Raw genomic sequence first — 21,057 nt, forward strand, 5'->3', positions numbered from 1 at the left:
CAACTAAAATGTTGATCGCCAAATTATGAATAATAATTGCTTATAATATCCAAGTCTTCTTTTGATGGCCATTAGTGATGTTTCTGCTATAACAGCTACGACATTGGTATTTTCTTGAAGACTTCAACTATAATTTTTTCATTGCTGTCATGGTCGATTCTCGACCCTACGAAGAAAATGATAAAGATCTGGGGTCGAGAGTGGTTTGCGGTCATTCAAATGGTAATAATTCAGCGCATGCGCATGTGTTTTTGGTTCAGGTTTAGACTGTAGTTTGTTTTATTCCATTTCACATTCAGAAATTTAGTAATAAAAATATTTTTCAATCGGTGTTGTGAATTTATAACATGGTTTATGAATAAGACAGACTATGCCAAAGAATCTGTCCAGTTCAGACATTGCTCTCAGTCCAAAAATCACTATATTTGGGTCGTGAAATCCCTAGTGGCAAGGGCGGATCCTTCTGCAGAAAAAAACGATGCTTTTTTATATTGTTTTCTGTTGTGTTGACGGAAGAAACTCAATTAACCCCCACCTAAACTCAATTACCCCCCCCCCCCCCCCCCTAAAATTTTGGCTGGATCAGCCCTTGAGTGGGTTAGGTTAAGTGGTTAAGTAGAGGTAAGGTATGGGAAAAAAATATACCTTAGAAAAGCACAACGCAGACACACTATGAGAGATCAACATCTGTATAAATAGATGCAGTAAACAACATTTGACTCGGCCACCTAGTCTTAGAAGTCGTTTATCGAGAGGTGCTCTAGAAAAATACACAGTTTTTCCAAAATAACACAATATTTTAAAAAAATATCCATTAGACACGCAGTCCTCGTTAAATAAGCTTTCAGAAAGTGTAGTTTTTTGGGGAAGTCATTGAATATTACAAATAATAGTAAATGAGCTACTTGAATTGAACTCAAAGCAAACGACAGATTCGTGTTAGCTGATACTTTAAACAAACACATTTGAAACGCATTAAAACACATTAAAACACATTAAAACACATTAAAACACATTAAAACACATTAAAACACATTAAAACACATTAAAACACATTAAAACACATTAAAACACATTAAAACACATTAAAACACATTAAAACACATTAAAACACATTAAAACACATTAAAACACATTAAAACACATTAAAACACATTAAAACACATTAAAACACATTAAAACTTAAGATGCAATTCAATAATCAGATCCAATTTTTAGCGGGTTTTTTCCTTTATATATAAATATTGTGATAAGCATTACACAAGATTTTTTGGCATACAATCTTGAATTTTGTGTTCGCAAGTAACCTTGAAAATTAAGGGACGAGGTTTTTTCCCATCAAAGGACATGTTGCTCCTGCGCAAGCGCACAGCTGAAACTAGCTGATGTATTGTATATTTACAGTATTTCAAATTACAATATAGGTGATTAGCATTCTATGTATATGGTTATTTTCTGCGACTACCTGGGCCCGGTTGTACAAAGCCTGGACAGCACTATCCGACGGATAAATCTTATTGTTGGCTTCGAACAACCGCGCCCAGAATCCTACTTGCACGCTTTCTCGCTTTCTCCTGTTCTCTTAATTAAATTATCTTCATTACTCTGACCTCAATGAAAAAAATTTAATAAAAATGATTGCATTGATAGAGAATTCGACGGCGTATTAATTGGTCTTTGTCTTCCTAATCCTTTTCCTCCCTGTATTTTTTTTTTTCTTTTTGGAGGTGGTGGTGGTGGGGGGGGGGGGGGGAGAGGTTGAATTTACCCTGGGTTCCAGAGGCGGTCTTGCTCCAGTACTTCTCGGTCGTAGGATTCGTTGCAAACCTTCGATCGAAAAGTACTGAAGCGAGTATAGTATACATTATAAATACTGTCGTCAACTATAGCTACCGACTTCTATCTGCTGTACAGAGGATGCATCCATGGTGCTCGTTTTACTGGAAGCCAGCAGGATAGTATGGATTATAAATACTATTGTCAACTACCAACTTCAATCTGCTGTATAGAGGATGCATCCATGGTGCTTGTTTTACTGGAAGCCAGGATAGTATGGATTATAAATACTATTGTCAACTACCAACTTCAATCTGCTGTATAGAGGATGCATCCATGGTGCTTGTTTTACTGGAAGCCAGGATAGTATGGATTATAAATACTACTGTCAACTACCAACTTCAATCTGCTGTACAGAGGATGCATCCATGGTGCTTGTTTTACTGGAAGCCAGGATAGTATGGATTATAAATACTACTGTCAACTACCAACTTCAATCTGCTGTACAGAGGATGCATCCATGGTGCTTGTTTTACTGGAAGCCAGGATAGTATGGATTATAAATACTACTGTCAACTACCAACTTCAATCTGCTGTATAGAGGATGCATCCATGGTGCTTGTTTTACGTCCTGCTCCTGTTACACTCCCTTGAACACTGGATACCACACTTGCTGTATCTACCTCTCGCCGATCCTGCGAATATATGGAAAGAACACTTTACATTAAAACTGATAAGTGTGGTTCCTGTATTGCCATCATCAACAACGCCTTCTCAGGGCATATTTCATCGACAGCATTATCACCATCAACAGGAATATCATTTTCTGCGGTTATCAAAATAATAAATCATGCATGACCATCATGCAACAGCATCATCATAGCATATTAACAGCAACAGCAACAGCAACAGCAACAGCAACTTCATCATTATCATCTGCACACATATCATCGTTACTATTAATTATTGTTAATATTCCATTATCATCGATATCAACATTATCACTTATTCATCATCATCTTCTTCATCATCAACAGCATCATTACTCATCATCATCACACAAGCAGCAGTACCATCATGCCTCTAAGAGACACCACCTGGCATTATCAAAATTCTTTTACCATGCACCACCAGCACCACCATAAACATGTAAATCTAAACAACCTGAACCCATTGCTGATTACTACATGTACAGATATAAAAGAGATTTAAGAGACTGGGGTGACGTCCATATCTTCCTGTAGCCTTCTCACCTTCCATCTCATGCCGTCAGAGAAAGTGAAAGTAGCCTCACTTCGCGACTGACCAGTGGTCGGATTAACAGGAGGAAGAACTAATGTTTCTGTTACTGCTTGATATTGGAGATATTCATTGTACCGTCTCTGGAGGTTCTTCTCTTGTTTAGTTGCTGTAAGAAAACTTCTATATTTAATACATAGGTATATATAGGCATAATACTCAAGGGAATGACAGGAGGTCGGAAATAGGAAATATTTCTCCCAATGATACGAGGTATTCATTGCACCGTCTCTGAAGGTTCTTCTCTTGTTTAGTTGCTGTAAGAAAACTTCTATATTTAATATATAGGTATATATAGGCATAATACTCAAGGGAATGATACGAGGTCGGAAATAGGAAAAAATTCTTCCAATGATACGAGGTATTCATTGCACTGTCTCTGAAGGTTCTTCTCTTGTTTAGTTGCTGTAAGAAAACCTCTATATTTAATACATAGGTATATATAGCCATAATACTCTAGGGAGTGACACGAGGTCGGAAATAGGAAATATTTCTCCCAATTAAGGGTAATACTCAAGGGGATGAGACGTGGTGTTAGATCGGAAAACATTCGCCAAAAATAAAAGGGATAATACTCAATGGAATAATACGAGGTCTGAAATGGGAAAACATTACGCACAAAGTAAACGAATGATACTCAAGGTAATGATACGAGGTCTGAAATGGGAAAACATTACGCCCAAAGTTAAAAGAATGATACTCAATGGAATGATACGAGGTCTGAAATGGGAAAACATAACGCACAAAGTAAACGAATGATACTCAAGGGAATGATACGAGGTCTGAAATGGGAAAACATTACGCACAAAGTAAACGAATGATACTCAATGGAATGATACGAGGTCTGAAATGGGAAAACATTACGCACAAAGTTAAAAGAATGATACTCAATGGAATGATACGAGGTCTAATATGGGAAGACATTATACGCACAAAGTATAAGAATAATACTCAAGGAAATGACAAATGGTCTGAAATGAAAAAAACCTATCACGCCCATTAGGCTTAATGGGTCTATTTGGAGAAACCGATCTGTTAACCTCACAATTAATAAGACCAATGTCGAACTAGAGTACTTACGAGGTAGTTTGACCGTGTTTTCATCCTCCGGTGGCTTATATGTTTTACAGAACCCCGCCCAATAAGGCAATACCTCCTTGAACACGATACTCTGTGCTTCGTCGAATATTCCTGGGTCCTTCTGATCTCGGGATACTTTCTTGGATGACGAAAAAATCATCTGAGCTTTGTGGATAATCTTGGAAGCTAACTCTGCCCCAATATCGATCTAGAACATAAGTGATCCGATCAACCGATCATTTAATCATGAATTTTGTCTGTTTGTTTGTTGGTCGGTCAGTCTGTCGGTCGGTCGGTCGGTTAGTCAGTCAATCAATTAACTAACCGACTCATAACAGCGCAGATTCCATAAAATGGACTCTTATGAAGGCTGTACCTTATAGGGCTGTTCAATCAACGTCATAAAAAATAGATATCAGATATCAGTCTTACCTGAAGCCAGGGAGGGGAGGCTGAGTCGAGAAAACATTCGATGATTGTTTCTACTTTTTTATTTAGTGAAGCCTGGAGAGAACGTAAAGCAAAACCTAGTTTAGTCAAGTGTATTCAATACAGGTTCCAAAAAATAGCAAAGGCAATAAACTTACATCGTCTAGATAGTTAAAAAGATCCTGAAAGAAACAAATGAGAAAATACTAAGTAAGAATGAAAAAAAAAGACTCCAGTTTCAATCTTTCTTTCTGTTTTGGGTGTTATGTGATATTGTCTAAATAAAATAAATAATCATTTATTTTGTTTTTAGTGCATTCCATATCCAAAACAATATATTAGCTACATATAGAGAGCAAATCGGTGTATATTTAATGTTTATCTCAAATTAACGAGACCCACAATGCCCTTTGGTCTTGGAATGCGTAGACTGCGAGCAGCCCCACTTTTCCCTCCAGTCTCAGTAAAGACGAGTGTTTTGGGATTCCTGTGGACGCGCGCGGAGATTGAACGAGTCCACAGGAATCCCAAAACACTCGTCTTTTATACTGAGTCTGGAAGGAAAAGTTGGACTACTCGCAGTCTATGGAACACACTATTCAGCGCAGTATTCAGTATTCAACATTTTTTGAAATAGCTGTAAATGAGTGAATGTGCACGTGTGAATAGTATCTGTACCTTCAGTTTTTGCACCTCCAGATAAAACATTAAATCATTCTCAAGTTTAGGGACAGTTTCGGGGTCGCTGTGGTTTTGTAGATATCGTCTGAATAGTTCCAGTTTGACTGGCAGTCGTCCTTGGGTTGATTGAAGTATTCTTTTGAACTCTTCTCGGTCTTCTTTAGTAGGTTGAACGCGTCCTGTATTCTAATATGATTAAGAGAAGAGGGAAAATTATCAGCTTCATTTCTAAACCAACCTTCAGAATCTCATGACGAGTAAGGAAATAAGAGAATCCGGAGAATATCCTTAGAATCAGTAGAAAAAGCAAGTAGAAAAGACAAAAAATATGAGTAAGTAATAGAGGTTTTGCACCATCACGTGATGGCAGCCATGACAGGAATAATTGAGTCTGATCTAATCTGATTGACATAAGAAAAAATTTTTGTTTCCCAGGGGAAAAGACTCTATTGTTGTGCCTCCTGTCATGGCTGCCATCACGTAATGGAGCAAACCTCTATACCAATTTTTTAAAATAAATTTCAATCAAATTTCCAGCGGTCTGAGTCAGTACATTTTAGTTAACGAATGCGAAAGATTCAGCCATCTTGGTCTAGCTGTTTTGGTCGCGTTATTAAAAACGTGTGTAATGTTCAAAATTTTGAATCTTTTTGTAATGGCCCTTACCTACTACCTGACTATTAGAGTGCTCACACTAAATCCGTGAAACAAATACTAATTTTTAGCACTAAATAGTGATAATCAAACAATAGGAAACAAAGGATTCTGTATGAATTACTACTAATTAGTACTAAATATGTTTCACGGGTTTAGTGCGTGCACTCTACCTCACTCCAATACCTTATAAATTTCAGTCAAGTAATAAAACCGTCGCGTGAACACCTAAAATGTCTGGAATGTAAAACATCGTGTTCTGACCAATCATATGCGACAGTTAATTAGAAATGAATTCATTCTTGCATGCGATTGGTCAGAACACGATACTTATCATTCCAAACATTTTTAAGTGTTCACGGTATTTTTTTGCTGTAAACCTTGGCTGCTATCAACGAGATAAAGGAAGCTGAGAGCAGTTAATAATTGACTCACCTTAGATCTTTTCTGCGCCTTTCTTTTATAAAACTGTAAAAAGCTTTGTGATGTCTCTAACCCGTCTGTTTTACTGGCTTGGCCTGGTGTGTTGGGAGTAGATGTGCCGTCAGCTCGTTTTGATGAAGCCTCTCGGCTCTGCTGCAAGATAATAGCACATGTACTATATAAATCCCTTATAGTCAATTCAAATGATCCCTGGGAACGAGGTTAGATGATAAATCTTAACCAATGAGACAAGATCTATCTACCAATAAAAGAGTGTGGTGCATGGCCGTGCCCTAGTGACGCCAGCGGTCAGGTCTCCCACGGAGGTGAATACTACCACGGTGCATACGTTACACCCCCTAAATGTATTTGATAAAATGGTTCTCCAATAGGATCCCAATGTCATCTCTCAAGTTAGAATTATATAACCATTAGAGACCTTTAGCATCAGGTTTACCGCTGACTGCTGGGGATCAGGCCCAGAAACACGTCCCCGCAAACACGGAGAAACACTCAGCATCAATGAAATTCAATATGGCGGCTCTTCCAGCCACAACTTCGTTATGACGCAATGCTAAATGTTGAAAGTTTGATGGAAAAGGCCTGACGTCGAACTGCAGTTTGAGGTTTACGGGGCTAGCAAAAACGTCGTGCTAAAGGTCTCTATTGTTGGGTTCAAAATATAGAACATCAAAATGTAGAAGCTGATAGCGAAAGGTATTCCGGGAAATGACATTTTTGTCTGCTGTATTCATTTTGTGATAAACAGTCAAAGACAGTAGATATAAAACATGTGTTAAAATCCCATTATGATTTCTGCAAGTGCAACAATTTATGAGTATTCCACGAAAACCCGACAATGATTTTACAATTGAGTGTCATATCAATAGAAATTGAAATGAAGAATGAATGAGTTACTTTGAAGTAGGTTTTAAAGTAGGATTCTACATCGGCTTTGACGGCTTGTTGAGACTCGGTTAGGACTGGTGACGAGGGACGATCGTTTTCTATCTTGTCAACCAAAAGCGAGGGAAGACTTACTGACCTAGATGGAAGTAAAAGAACAGATCAAATATGAGATTGTGATAAAGTAACCCGGAATAAATAACTGTTATTGATTTAGTGGCTAGAAACTGGACAGGCAGATGAAAAAATGGAGAGAAAGGCGGATAGAGATGCACAAAGTTAGCTAGGGAGAAGGTAACCTGAGTTTCAGGCCCATGGGGAGGGGGTGGGGAGGAAAGGGGAGGGGGGAAAGGAGGAAAGGAGACAGACAAAAAACAGACAGGAGTGGAAGAGACAGCTGAAAGGCAACTAGCACTTGGTTTACGCGTGATGAAATAAACATAATTATCAAGCGATATTCTAAAAGCATCTTAATTCTTCATACCTTCTAGAAGATGGATCAATAAATGTCCTGCAAAAAGAACACAGAAAGTCAGTGGGAAGTAAGTATAAGAAATCGCACGATCTTGGGATTTATAGGTACGAGTGATGTTTCGAAAGTTTTCAAAATTGGACGAGCCTTAGGCGAGTCCAATTTGAGATTTTTCAAAACATCACGAGTATTTATAAATCCCAAATTGTTCTCGAGATCGTGCGATGTTTTGTTTATAATAGACTGAAAAAGAGGAAAGAAGTAAGTACCGGCCGGTAAGAGCCAACTCGATATGCAAGCAAAAGGAACAGCAATAATAGCAGCAACAACTCCCACAAGAACCACAACAACAATAACGACGACGACGACGACGAAGACGACAACAACGTAACGACTACAATAGCAGCAACAGCAACAGCAACATCAACATCAACAGCAACATCAACAGCAACAGCATCAGCAACAGCAACAGCAACAGCAACAGCAACAGCAACAGCAACAGCAACAGCAACAGCAACAGCAACAGCAACAGCAACAGCAACAGCAACAAGGATTGCAAAAATGAAATCTCAACTCACAAACATTCCAATGCACTCACTTATAAATGTTCGTTGCTTGTTGAGATTTTTGGCTCTTCTTGGACGGTAGAATACCAAGATACTGTTCAATTTCTAAATACATAACTAGTTGATTGAATGCTTGCCGTCCTTCCATGTTTTGTACATACTGCTTGAAGGAAGCCATGGTTCTGTGCGGGGTATAAGAAAACAAGATGAATGGGCCTTCTTTATGCGACAGCCATGTTGGTTTGAACAATAGTTTGCAAAACGCGTAGCCTTGAGTTAAAGCGCTTGAGAATAAATTCATGCGGGTTAAACAAAGATTTGTATTCTCATGAGTATCGTTGATCTTAAGTGTAGTGGTATTTTGTGGGATATCAACACTAGATAAATGATGCAAGAAAAGAGAAGATAAGAACGAAATAACGATCCACAAATGAAAGGAAAAGAAAGAAAAAGAGAGAAAGGTAAATAGATAAATCGTAATATGAGAGGAAGCAAAGAACGGAAAAACAAATAGATAAAGGAAAGTGAAAGAAAGACGAAAGAATGACTCAGAAACGAAAAGAAAGAAGGAAAGGGAATGAAAGGAGAAAAAAAGGAGGGACAACAATTAGAAAAAAAGTAAAAAAAGGGAAGGGAAAGAAAGATCAAAAAATGATTGATAAACGATGAATGACAAATGAAATAATTAAGAGAAAAGGAAAGGGAAAACCAATTAAAACAGGTAATGGAAAGAAAAGAAAAATAAAACGAAATGGAAAGAAAAATAAAAACACAACAACAAACAAACAAACAAAAAAGCATTAATTCAAGTTACAATTCCTACCCTTTATTTTCCACGACATCAACAAAATCTGGAGTAACAGGTCTAGCAGGTTTTTCCTGTTTAGATTCCGATGAATCAGAGTCGTCCTCGTCTTCAGTATCACTGACAGCTTTCTTTTTCCTTCGAAAGGTTACATTCCTGTTTGTCTTGGCTTTCTTCTTCGTCTTGGTCGCCTTGTTTTTCTTGCTTTGAGTAGGTTGTGGAAGCGGTATTGAACGTTTTGGGGACGACGAGAAGGATCTGTCCGCATCGATTTCTTCTGCGACGGCCAGTGATGTGTATAACCGACGACCACGCTCTGATGGAGATGAGCCGGGGTGCCTTAGGAAAGAAAGAAAAACGAGGTCAAATAGATATTGGTTCACTTGCTTCCAATCTATTTATTCATTGAGTGCGGATGCTAGGGGACAGCCATCTAAGCTATGTACGGCTATGTATACACCTATTTGAGAAATCGTTGTAACACCAAAAGCCTCAAGCAACGAGCCAAGACCGCAGTGAACGCTTGTACTTTTAGCTGTAATTAGTTTATTCATGGTGCATTTTCATTTATTGACTTCACAAATTGCTCCAAGCAAGGCTGCTTGAGATGATAATTAGTGGAGAGCTATAGCCACTTGCATGAACCATGAATAAATGAATTGTAATTAAAAGTACCGACTTCTCTGGAGCCTTGGCTTGTTAGGCTCTTGGTGCGATAACGATTTTCGGAATAGGTCTATATGGTCTAACCTTTTCACCCATCGTCCTGTGGTTGGTGAATAATAATCTTCGGTCTGTTTTTTGTCTTGTTGTGATAAAGATGGCGACCCTGTTCGATCCGATGGTCTTCGAGGCGGTCTGCAAGACATACAGAAGAAGAAAACACATCACATTGACGGAATTAAATATTCAATCGATCCACAGGAAAAAAGATAATCAGACCCCAGAGGCGAGAGGTGAGAGGCGATCGCACTACCACTACGTCAACATTTATTTTTAAGCATCAAACATCCCAGAACCCCACGGCCTAACCGGGAACAATACAATGAGGTCGTGTTCACGTATACACGATGAAACTTGTACGCGCATGCGTACTTTGCAAGTAGATCTTGATTCTACTTTTGTAACGTGTCGAGCAACAGAGACACCGTGTCTCCAGCCTTCGTAAACCAATACAAATGAAGAAAGTCGAATCATTACTGTTTTCTGATTGGCTATATTTTCTAAGATGTGGGATGAGTATAACCCAACACTTACTTGCGATAACGCTGCAAATCAAAATCTTTAAAATCCTCCCACGGATGTCTTAATACTTCTATTGAGTGTTTCTGATCAAAGAAAATAGATTAGCTGATTATACAAAATAGTTGCTTGAAAGGGCGGGTTCAGAAAGTGAACTGGAAGGCTAGCCAATCCCACTGGAGTTACAAATGATAAGAATAAAGCACATAGGCTAGTTAAAACCTATATATATATATATATATATTATATGGAACTAATGAAGCAAACAGGTGATCTCTCATTTCTCACCTCAGTTGAAGAGAACAGGTCACGTGGAAGTTCTTCTGAAGATTGAAGAATGCTCTCGATTCGTTTTCTTTCTGTTTCTCCAATATTCATGTCCGCCCCTGTAAGAAAAGATTTAGTACCGCACATCGTCATCACCTAGGATAGGTAAGTAGTATATAAGGTACGTACGCATTAACTGAGACCATTTTTAGAAAGTTAACTGCTCTTGTTTGGTTTAAAAACGCAATTGTTTTTATGAGGGTAGCAATTAATAGCCAGTGGCTAACAAACCTAATTTGGCCCTCGATCCACGATCAAGTAGGAATTTGGGAGTTGATTTCTGTAAAAAAAAAACCGTTGGAATGAAAGATTGTGATTGGCAACTGAGGTCAATAAAATACGGATTTCGTTCTCTCTGATTGGTTACAGTTTTCATTCTACGTCGTGATTGGCTGACTTTATAAAAGTGGTCCCAGTTAGTGTGTCCGCGTAGTAACAGACACTAACCTGGAGCCAAATAGTTGTTGAAGATGGTCCAGCCAGTACACCGACTGAGATACCTGTCTCTGGATCGTTTTTCACCTGCGTAGAATTCTTTGACATCGAGCCAAAAACACAGACTTGACAAGCAATGCTTTTCTTTTCTCCTGAATTGTAAAATAGTAAATATGTTGAGGTTAAAAAATCAGAAGAAGAAATGCGTGAAATGATAGGGGGGAAAGAATTAAAGAAGAGAACGGAAGGAAGGAAGGAACGAACGAACGAACGAACGAACAAACAAAGGAAGAAACGAACGAACGAACAAAGGAAGAAAGAAAGGAACGAACGAAGGAACGAAGGAAGGAACGAAGGAACTTGAAGGAAGGAAGAAAGGAAGGAACTTGAAGGAAGGAAGGAACGAAGGAAGAAACAATGAAAGAAGCAAACAGAGAGAAGCAAAGAAAAACTGATACTTACGATTGAAGATATCGCTTGAAAGGATACCCAGCATCCTTTTCGGCCTTCAATGCAGACACGAACGGATCGACAACATTCCTGTAATAGATGGTAATAACGATATCACGTGGTAAGGGAAAATTTAAAAATAATCAATTAATTTCCAAACCCAAACATGATTACTTACCCTTCTGGGATGGTATTGAGTCTCTGACTGACTGACTTCTTTCTCTTGTCTTTTATCAAGATATCGCGGTCCCATTTACGAGACTGAGTGCGAATCATCTCTCGACACCAGTCTCCCAACGGTGGAATAGAATGAACAAATGAGAGAGAAGGGAAAAAGCTCAGATTTGAGTTAGGGCGATATTGATCACGTGGGTTGACTTGAGCGAAATAGTTTTCTCTGATTAAAGAAAAGAAAATACATAAAAGTTAGTACAACATGATTGTTTAAAAAGGTTTTTTTATCTCTTTAGAAAGGAAAACTAAAATCAGGATTTCTTTATTTTAAGAGTCGACTACCTATTTAATCGACCAACCTATATTTAGCAGTCACGTTGTCTAAGTCCCAAAGAGGGTTTTTGCGCAAACTGACACCTCTATTAATCGGTCAACCTCTATTTAGCGGCCGCGTGACAATTCTCCGAGGGTGGCCGATTATCAGAGGTTTTACTGCATAAGCTGCACACGTAAATGTTTGGACCTATATGTCTTTAATTGAGACGGGCGCCACCATTTTGTGTGGTGGTGCGAGTAAACGATCAACATCACGCTTTTTATGCGCCAGACTCTACTCTGCAGTGACATTGCCGTCTTCTCACCTGTAGTCCTCGTTTCTCTCCAAATGAACAAGAAACCTCGGCACCCAATAGGATCGCATCCTACGTAGCATGTCATACTGGGTCCGTGTAAAGAGGTCTTGGGTTACACCCCCGTGGAAAAGAGCTTTATCAATTTGTTCCTAAAAATATGGAAGTTGTAAATAATCTGGAAACTCTTCTAGAAACAATGATCTGATGAACAGTTAAATATATAAAAAAAGATTTTTTTTTTTACTTACTTTGGCATCGGCCGTTAGGTAATTCTTATATTTGTCTAAAATGTCCCTGAAAGTCAATAAATCAATGGTTTATTCGTGATACGAGGAACTGTTGCCAAGTCTCCCCAGTCAATATTAAACATTCAAATCGGTTTATTGATTATGAGGCTCACACGAGCTCTCAATTCACATGTACAAGAACAAACACATTGCTCAGTTAACCGATTGAATTGTTTAATACAGTAAAACCCCGCGTATAAGAACCTAGATTTATCCAAATCAGCCTGAACAGGTTCTCATATAAATGATGCTTAACTTGAAATCAGGCTATCTAGGTTCTTAAATGGGTTCTTAATCATTGGTAAGTAAAAGAGTGCTTGTATTGGTGGGCGATGCATTTTATACATTAAGTAAATGGTTAAGTAAAGTACTGTACTAAATGTTAGGTAGTAACTATTTCGATCTTATTTCATGGACACAGTGTAAGAACTCTTATATACAGAGTACTGTATTTTATTATTTACAAGAAAATAAAACAGATTAACTTTATATTTGTAAATTAAGAACCTACTTTGAGATTTCAGCCTGAAATGGTTTTTATGTGAAGGGTTCTTAAAATGAAAATTTCAGCCTGACAGGTTCTTAAATTTTAGGTTCTTAGACGCGGAATTTTACTGGAAGCATGCTTTATAATTAGTGCATGCGACTGCTACAACCCAATTCCATTGATTAGCTATCCACAGGGCTCCCATAAAATGCTATTTGAGCAATTATAGAGCTAGTATTCAAGGTATAAGTTTCAGGCGCCACTTTTGGGGATCGGCAGTATTGGACATCCATATTTAAAATTCTTATGTTCATACCAAAACAATAGTTAGATAAATTTTGCCACAAAAAATAAGTGGGGAAGGGGTAGGGTCGCATGGTGATAGGCCTTCTAGCCCTCCTTATACTACGTCCATTGAACTATCATCGATGATAATACCCATCAATGTTCTTGACTACAGCACAATACGACATCGAGCATACCTAAATAGTTTGGTTCGTAGTTCTCGTATGCTTTCCTCTGGCTCAGATTGTAAACTATCTTTGTATCGTTCAACATCAAGCCAAAAATTGTACAAATGGATTCCTAAAGTGTCCTCTAGAAAGGCGCGAAAAAGAGTCATTCCTTGCAGCTGAAAGAGAAAACCCAATATGCGTTAGATATGCTATATGATGAGGCATGATTAGTATCAGAATTCCCTTTTCCGTTTAATTACTAAAAGGAAGCGTGTCCGAGGGGTTTGCATGTCTAGCGTAGTGTGCTACCAGCAAAATCAAATGATCCATTCATAGTTCGACTCCCAGTCATTTCCCTTCAGTTGGCTCGACGTCTCTATTAGCCACTCCGAGGTCGAGGGAAAAATGGGTCGAATTGGCATTGCATTGGATTGTATGACTGTTATAGACGCCATCTTAAAAATATGACCCATCAAACAGTCCCATAATGCACTGCAATGCCAACTCGACCCATTACCCCCCTCAACCTTGGAACGGTTGATAATCTATGTAGCTTTAGCTCACAGTGACCATGAAGCGACCATGTAGCGGCCATGTAACGACCATGTAGCGACCATGTAGCGACCATGTAACGACCATGTAACGACCATGTAACGGAAAACCCTACTTCGTGGCGACGTGCCTGCCTGCTAAAGCTAAGGTAAGTTGTAAAGAAATCATGACTTACCGATCCTAATATCTGTTCTTTTAGCTCCTGTAAAGTTGTCTTGTGCTTTGACACAATACTTTTAACATCTGCTTCGGCCTGACCGTCGTCACCTTCACCGAACTCCATAACAGCACGAAGCTCTTCATCTTCTGCTCCCTCCTGATCTGACCCTAAGTCTGACCCTCTTCCGTTATCTGAATACAAATAAGTATATTAGCAAGCTATTTAAACATAATACCTTTTCGTGTGTTGCAGAGTGCGAAGCGTGGGAGATGAGGGAGAGGTGGTTGGGGAAAGAGGTGGAGCTGAATCCCTAATAGCAGGCTAATCCCCTTATTTTTTAATAATAATTAAGAATTTTTTTTATGCGCAAGCAAATGTTTTTGCCAAAGCTAAGGCTTGCGCTATTTAAAACTTTAAAATGGCAGTAAGACAGCACCATTCAGAACCAGACCTGCCTTATTGGCCCACAGTAAACCACCTCGTTTGTTAGGTTAGGTTTATTTTCGTTGTGTGACAGACCACAAATCTATTGGCATTTTAAGCTTACGTATTCTTTTTTAAACCAATCACGCATCTTGTTGCAAACGGTGCGGCATGCCCCCAAAATGGTCAGATATTTTCTGGATCCGGCCGGAAATTCATGCAAGGAATATTATACATAACAGGAAGCGATCCAACTCTAAACCATAAGATAAGTTGCCAAAGGTTCGTTGGCATTTGTACATAATTATATTACCATCCTTGTGGTCATCATCAGAAGTCTCTTTTAATGTATTTTCCAGCTCTGTGTCTTGATTTTGCCCATTTGCGCCATTCTTCTCCTGATTTTCTTGGGCACCAACATCTTCAATTTGAACGCTTTTCACTGAAATTAAAAAAATATGAATCAGAACTTTTTTATTTACCCTGCTTGTTTGTCTGTTTGTTTCAACTCCCCTAATTCATTTGTTGAATCACGCAGACTGAGACGAAGTCAAACGTCGAACTTCACATGAGCCGAACCAAATGACATCAAAAAAGCCACCGTGTTATCCATTGGGTTCGGTTCAGTGAAGCTCGGCGTTTGACGTTTCAATTCCCCTAATTCATTTGTTGAGTCACGTAGACTAAGACTTAGGTCAAACGTTGAACTTCACATGAGCCGAACCTAATGACATCAAAAAAGGCCACCTTGTTATCCATTGGGTTCGGTTCAGTAAAGCTTGACGTTTGACCTGAGCATTAGTTACAAATAAGTCTTGATACATCCTTTGGTATATTAGCACGAGACTAGGACACTAGGACTTAAGGGAGGAATGGAGTGTCGCAATTACAGTGAGAAAACCGTGAACACGAGTTTTTTCATGGTATTATTTACTGAACTTTCTACTGTTTCCAACCCTCAAGTGAAGCATTGACTTCAAATACACACCGCGCAGTGAACAACATAAATCTTATTTCCAATCGATTGAGTCAAGGTATGATTTACAGCAGGCATTTTAAAAAGTGACAAAAAACTCGAAGTGTTTACAATTCAAGTGCCCTAACTGTAAAAATGCAGATTTCTGATCCGATACGCATTTTCCCCCACTAAAATCTGATGACAGACAACGAAAAGTAATAATAAATATACAGATACTATGTCGAAAAGAGTTCCATGTGTGTAATAAGACTCACACATAAAATGAAAATTGAAAATGTAAATTAGTAATGGGGGGGGGACGTCACTCTTTTACAATAAAGGTGCGGGAATAATACGGGCAACAAAATAGTGCAACTTCTCTTGCAACATTGTTGTGCCGTTAGTTGCTGAGCGAATGTCCCTCGTATCACCACCCTCGTGCAAAATTTCGATTTGCGGCTGTGTTGCAGAAGTAAAAGCTCTTTCTACTCTCTGCAAGAAAGAATATTGTTGCGCGCACGATAATACGATCAACATTCGCTCTAGATCTGCAGCTTGCAGCGCAACAATGTTGCAAGACAAGTTGCAATATCTTATTGCTCGTACTACTGCACCTTAGAGCAATTTTCGCATGACTGTGTAAAGCTCAGTGCGTTAAGCGTGCCGTGCAGTGACCGTGATGTTTTCTAGAATTTCAATTGGCTGATTTTTTCTCGCGTAATGCATGTGCTTGGTCTGGCAGTGCCGTGACTGTGGCGTGACCATGTCCGCACCGTGTTTGTGTCGTGTTCCGGGTATTTGATTGGATGGAGAGTAAATTCTCGAGCAATATGATTGGTCTGGAGTATGCCTTGCCGTGTCACGACTGTGTTCGCGCCGTAAGGTTTTCACAGTCATAAGAAAACTGATATAAGTACTATATGTACATACTTTGTTTCAATTCCGCTTCGACATACATCTGTTCAACAAGTTGCCTGGTATCCCCAAAACTCTCCTCCGTATTCTCATTCACGGCCAATCGCAACATTCCAGGCAAGCTAGTAGCGCTACCCAGAGGACGGCGACCGAAATGCCTGACGGGAACACCTGGCCATGATCTGTTGGAGGTATTACTGGATGGTCGGACGGTGTGAGGTGTGTAGTTTGTTGAGCTTGTTGCACGGCTGTAGCCCCGTAACCCTCGGCTGCTTTCACGAGCTGTTGATCGCGAATCTCGAAGTTTACGAATTAGGAGACGACAGAGTTTGAATTCGAGGAAAAGACGAGTTCTGAGGACAAGATAGAAAAAGGTGCTGAATTATATTTAAATGATTCCTCTATTTAGCAGATCCCTTTTTAAGCGGACGCTCTCCATTAAACGGTCAGCATGGCCCCGAAATGTTCTTTATTCGCAAAACGAGCCTCCATACTTTGTCTATTCAGGATACCCTTATTAAGTGGATATCAGGCAAGGCCCCGAAGGTTTCCCCTTAACAGAAGTAAAACATATTGACATCGTGACCCTTCGTCCTCCTAATTTTATTTCAAAGATAGAATGTGTGGACCGCATAGCACTTATGAAATACATGAAGATATAGAAATATAGATAAGTTATAGTGCTTGGGAACGAGGTTATTCCGGGCGAAAGGACCCTTGGAATTAAATTCGGAAAAAATTAATTTCTGACCTCGCAATCTTATTCAGGGTTCGATCTGTCAACTTGTCACGCAACGAAAACTTGACGTTGCAAGTTGCTCGTTTTGTTGCTCGTTTAATAACCGCACGTTTAATAAAAATACCTACGACTACTATCCCGTTTTTAATTGTGTGAATTTAAAAATATATATCTTTTGCTTACCTCAGGAATAATGAAAGTCTTTCCCTCTTGACCCATTTCATAATTTTTTCTCTCTTTTTGGACTCATTTTCAGCGTCATCACTTGGCTGTAACGTCAATGAATTGCTGTCTCTTGAGACTTCTTGAAAAGCACCTGACAATGGATTATACTGAACTACCTTGGGAAATGCCTGAGTTGATAAGAAAACAAATATATAAGACCTCTTTAGCTTGGAATTAATGTTTTACCCACTTCAGACCAACCTTATTCCCAGGAATATTATTTCTTTATTTAATGGTTGCACATGAGATGACATATGAATATGGATACAATTCAACTTATCAACTTAACAAAGAATCCTATTCTCAAGGAAATATTGTGGTCTGAAATGGAAACACTCTACAGGGGCTGCAGAGTTAGGGGGCTTGGGGGCTATGGCCTCCCCCCCCAAACAATTTTCCTGTCATGTTGAATTACTTAAATCATAACTTTAATGCAATAAATATTGCATTTCCAAGGGTCTCAATTTCAAACTTTTTATTGGGGCATACCCTCGAAACCCACTAGATGCTCCAACCTTTGGCAGTCGTTAGCCTCACCAATCAGAATAAGGCTCCACAGTCCCTGCACTATGCCCAAGCTAGTGGTCTGGTATTTACTCTGGTAGCATATAGTGAAAGTAGAATCCACACAGACAACGGAATAAATTTTAGAAAGAGAATCTCATTTGGATGATAAAAATTGATACAAAAAAGAATTTGGAACTCAGTATAAGTCGTAGAGATTCCAATTTAGTTGTAAAAGTCTTGTGGAATAATAAAGATTGCTTTTATTTAGACTCCAATTCATAATCAAAGATTTTTATAAATAATTACTTTAAACTATGTAATTTCAAATATGCATTTGATTATGAATGAAAAAGCAATTCAAAAATTCAAAAATCACTACTATTTTTTTCATCAAAAATAATAAACTAAATGAAAAGGGCAGGGTAAGGTGAGGAGTGTTATACAGTGTCAGGAGAAACTACAATGTATTGAGTGGCATAGACTGGTATGAGGCTGATGGACATATCTAAACAACAGTAGCAAGATACTTCACAGCATCGAGTCACACTGCAAGCAAAGATTCTAACTTACTGGTAGAGCCAAGAATGCATTGAAGTATTCAACAAAGATCTCATCATATGCAAGTCTGTCCTCAAATGTTAGTTCATTGATTAGGAGCCCTGTGTACAGAAATAAAACAGAGGTGACACCTGTTAGCAAAGCCTAGCAGATCCAGAAAATTTTAAAAGGGGTGACGGCTTACTTTTTATTTCTAATATATAGCAAAGTACATGTATGCTAATATTTGCCAATGCTACAGGAAACAAATAAAATGTGAGAAAATGGTGAAAAAATTATATCTTAAAGTGACAGAAATTAAATTTGAGACCTTCATGTAAAACAAGTGAAAGTTTATCAAGATAAAATTATTGTATGGAACGGTCTGAACCCAGGTTAAAGAGATAAAATTAATGTTTTCTGTTATTACTGTGGTTTTTGATATATTTCTGCAAACTCAGACATTTCAACAGCTTGTTGTGAAATAAAATTAAAATTATTATTGGTTATTACTGCTGCCAGTCATAATTTTATCAGTTTCCAACTGATTATTTTTGATTGACAGTAGCAAAAAACCATGGTAGGAGCTCTAAACTACCAAGTTCGCAGAATATCTAAAACCACAGTAAACTTCTTTTTCCGTAGGGCAAAGGGAGGGGGGTGACTAGTCACTCCTCCCACTACCCCGTACCACTGGATACACCTCTGTGCTATAAGTGATGGTTTTTTTAATATTTCCAGATTTTGATGGATGAATGAAGAACAATATATGAAATATAATGCCTTTCAAGCTTGGTTACGATTTCTGAATAATTTTCAGCATAAAATCTACTTGTTCCTTTGTGAGTTTCATAAAATTTGACATTATCAATTCAGTAAAAAAATTGAGGTGAAGCAGATCAATAAAGTGACCTCGCTTACACATCAAAGTACAGCTATTACAGTATTACTATTATTAGAAAAATATAATATATTCAGTATATAACATAAGTTTAGCATTATGACACTTTTCAAGAGGGTAAAGTAATGTTATAATTAATTTTATAATTAATAACTCTAATAATTGGTAATTAATCTTATGTAAACTGTCAGTTGTTTATAGCTCCATGTATACATTTTTCTTTTTCAAAATACCACATAAAGTGGTTCCATTATATTAAAATTAAAATGATTCTCTCGTATGACCTAAAATAGAACAGTAGAAATAGAAAACAAATGTTTTGCGAAGTATGACAAGATGACATCGTAACAAGTCTCGCAACACTTCATCATGAAGTGATCATCACTAAATAAACTATATATATCAGAAATAGCACAAACCCTAGATAATTCTGTATTTTCATATGTTATCGGATTAATTATCGAATACAGAAACGGATATTATAACGGAATTGTGGTGGAACCTTTTGTTTTTATCCGACAGATAACTTTATTTTACGCACGTATCACCACCATGCACAGACACGTTGAACTTCGGAAGCTCAATACATAAAAGTGTGAAATCAAAATTTAAGCCGAAAAGTCAAGAACACTCAGAATGATAAGAGCTCCAATAAGTAAAAGAGATAAATTCTTATAAATCTGGCACTGAGTGGAGTTTTCAACGAGTTCACAGCATAGAATAAACAGAATAATCGTATAATTAAATGGTGCTCAACATGATTTGATTGATGATTCCAAATGAGTTTTACTGTGTAGTTTTATAGTTTATATATGGTTTTACCTTTCATTTTTATCTTCTTTCAAGCTTTCCTTCTTCATTACCGGATTAAAAGATTCCCCCTCGACATTGCTAATTCAATTTGCTTTTCTTTATACCATTTTAGATCGTTTTAGACAAGATTCAAAAGCGCATAGATTGTTCTTTATCATGACTGTGTGGTGCCTCATACACACAGACGTCGTCTCCTTGGTAACCGGCATCGTAGAATACCCGTGCATATTTATAAAGTATAATCATTAACTTTAACCTTAAAACATAATGAAATTTAAAGCTAAAATACGATGAACGATTTTGTCATATTTTAATTATTTTCTTATTTCTTTTTTCCCTTGTCTTTTTCATTTTCTAGTTTACTCAAAATAAAAATCTATTATCAGTCTTGTGTAAATTCTTATTGATAATAAAATATTGGGCTTCCTGTGGAGAGAGGGTTGTCAGTCTTAGCACCATTTTGCAAGATAAAAACCGTAAAATCTCGTTAATAAGCCCCGGTTATAAATGCTCATTGGTAAGGGTTTCTCGATGTGTTTACACGGGAGGTAACGTTTAGGAGAACCAATAATATAGGGGGGGAAAATATTTTCGATGAGGAGGTAGCATGAAATATCGTTGGGCTTTACAGCCCGGGTTTACAGTAAATCTCTTATAATATAATTATGCGGTGAAGTATTTTCTTTTTCTTTTTCCAACACTTCGCCGAAATTTGGCTGACCATGAATTTGTTCAATTTCCGTCAAT

General features: G+C 38.0%; 1 protein-coding gene across 3 annotated transcripts; it reads right to left on the reverse strand.

The window, feature by feature from the left end:
- Positions 1-1,222: 1,222 nt before the first annotated feature.
- On the reverse strand, positions 1,223-20,478 carry LOC116295941 (regulator of G protein signaling 22). Of its 3 annotated transcripts, none has more exons than XM_031703901.2 (26): positions 20,320-20,478; positions 18,630-18,718; positions 17,511-17,680; positions 16,604-16,941; positions 15,029-15,157; positions 14,308-14,483; positions 13,608-13,756; positions 12,600-12,645; positions 12,361-12,500; positions 11,724-11,942; positions 11,558-11,635; positions 11,108-11,247; positions 10,622-10,719; positions 10,349-10,419; positions 9,842-9,949; positions 9,110-9,430; positions 8,319-8,468; positions 7,733-7,759; positions 7,261-7,387; positions 6,355-6,492; positions 5,263-5,451; positions 4,743-4,766; positions 4,588-4,659; positions 4,156-4,363; positions 3,030-3,184; positions 1,223-2,471 (listed from the first exon to the last, which is right to left on the reverse strand). In XM_031703901.2, the coding sequence occupies exons 1-26, from the start codon at positions 20,324-20,326 to the stop codon at positions 2,349-2,351; spliced, it is 3,492 nt and encodes a 1,163-aa protein (XP_031559761.2). In that variant the 5' UTR covers positions 20,327-20,478; the 3' UTR covers positions 1,223-2,348. The 3 variants fall into 3 exon arrangements, with proteins under 3 accessions (XP_031559761.2, XP_088883836.1, XP_031559762.2); XM_089027710.1 differs by having other exon boundaries at positions 6,355-6,495; XM_031703902.2 differs by lacking the exons at positions 1,223-2,471; positions 3,030-3,184 and adding an exon at positions 3,196-3,480 and having other exon boundaries at positions 6,355-6,495.
- Positions 20,479-21,057: the final 579 nt, after the last annotated feature.

The sequence above is a fragment of the Actinia tenebrosa genome, unplaced genomic scaffold (genome assembly GCF_029948245.1).
Source record: "Actinia tenebrosa isolate PJP-AT-01 unplaced genomic scaffold, QUT_ActTen_1.0 PGA_scaffold11__36_contigs__length_13525064, whole genome shotgun sequence".
Classification (NCBI taxonomy): Eukaryota; Metazoa; Cnidaria; class Anthozoa; order Actiniaria; family Actiniidae; genus Actinia; species Actinia tenebrosa.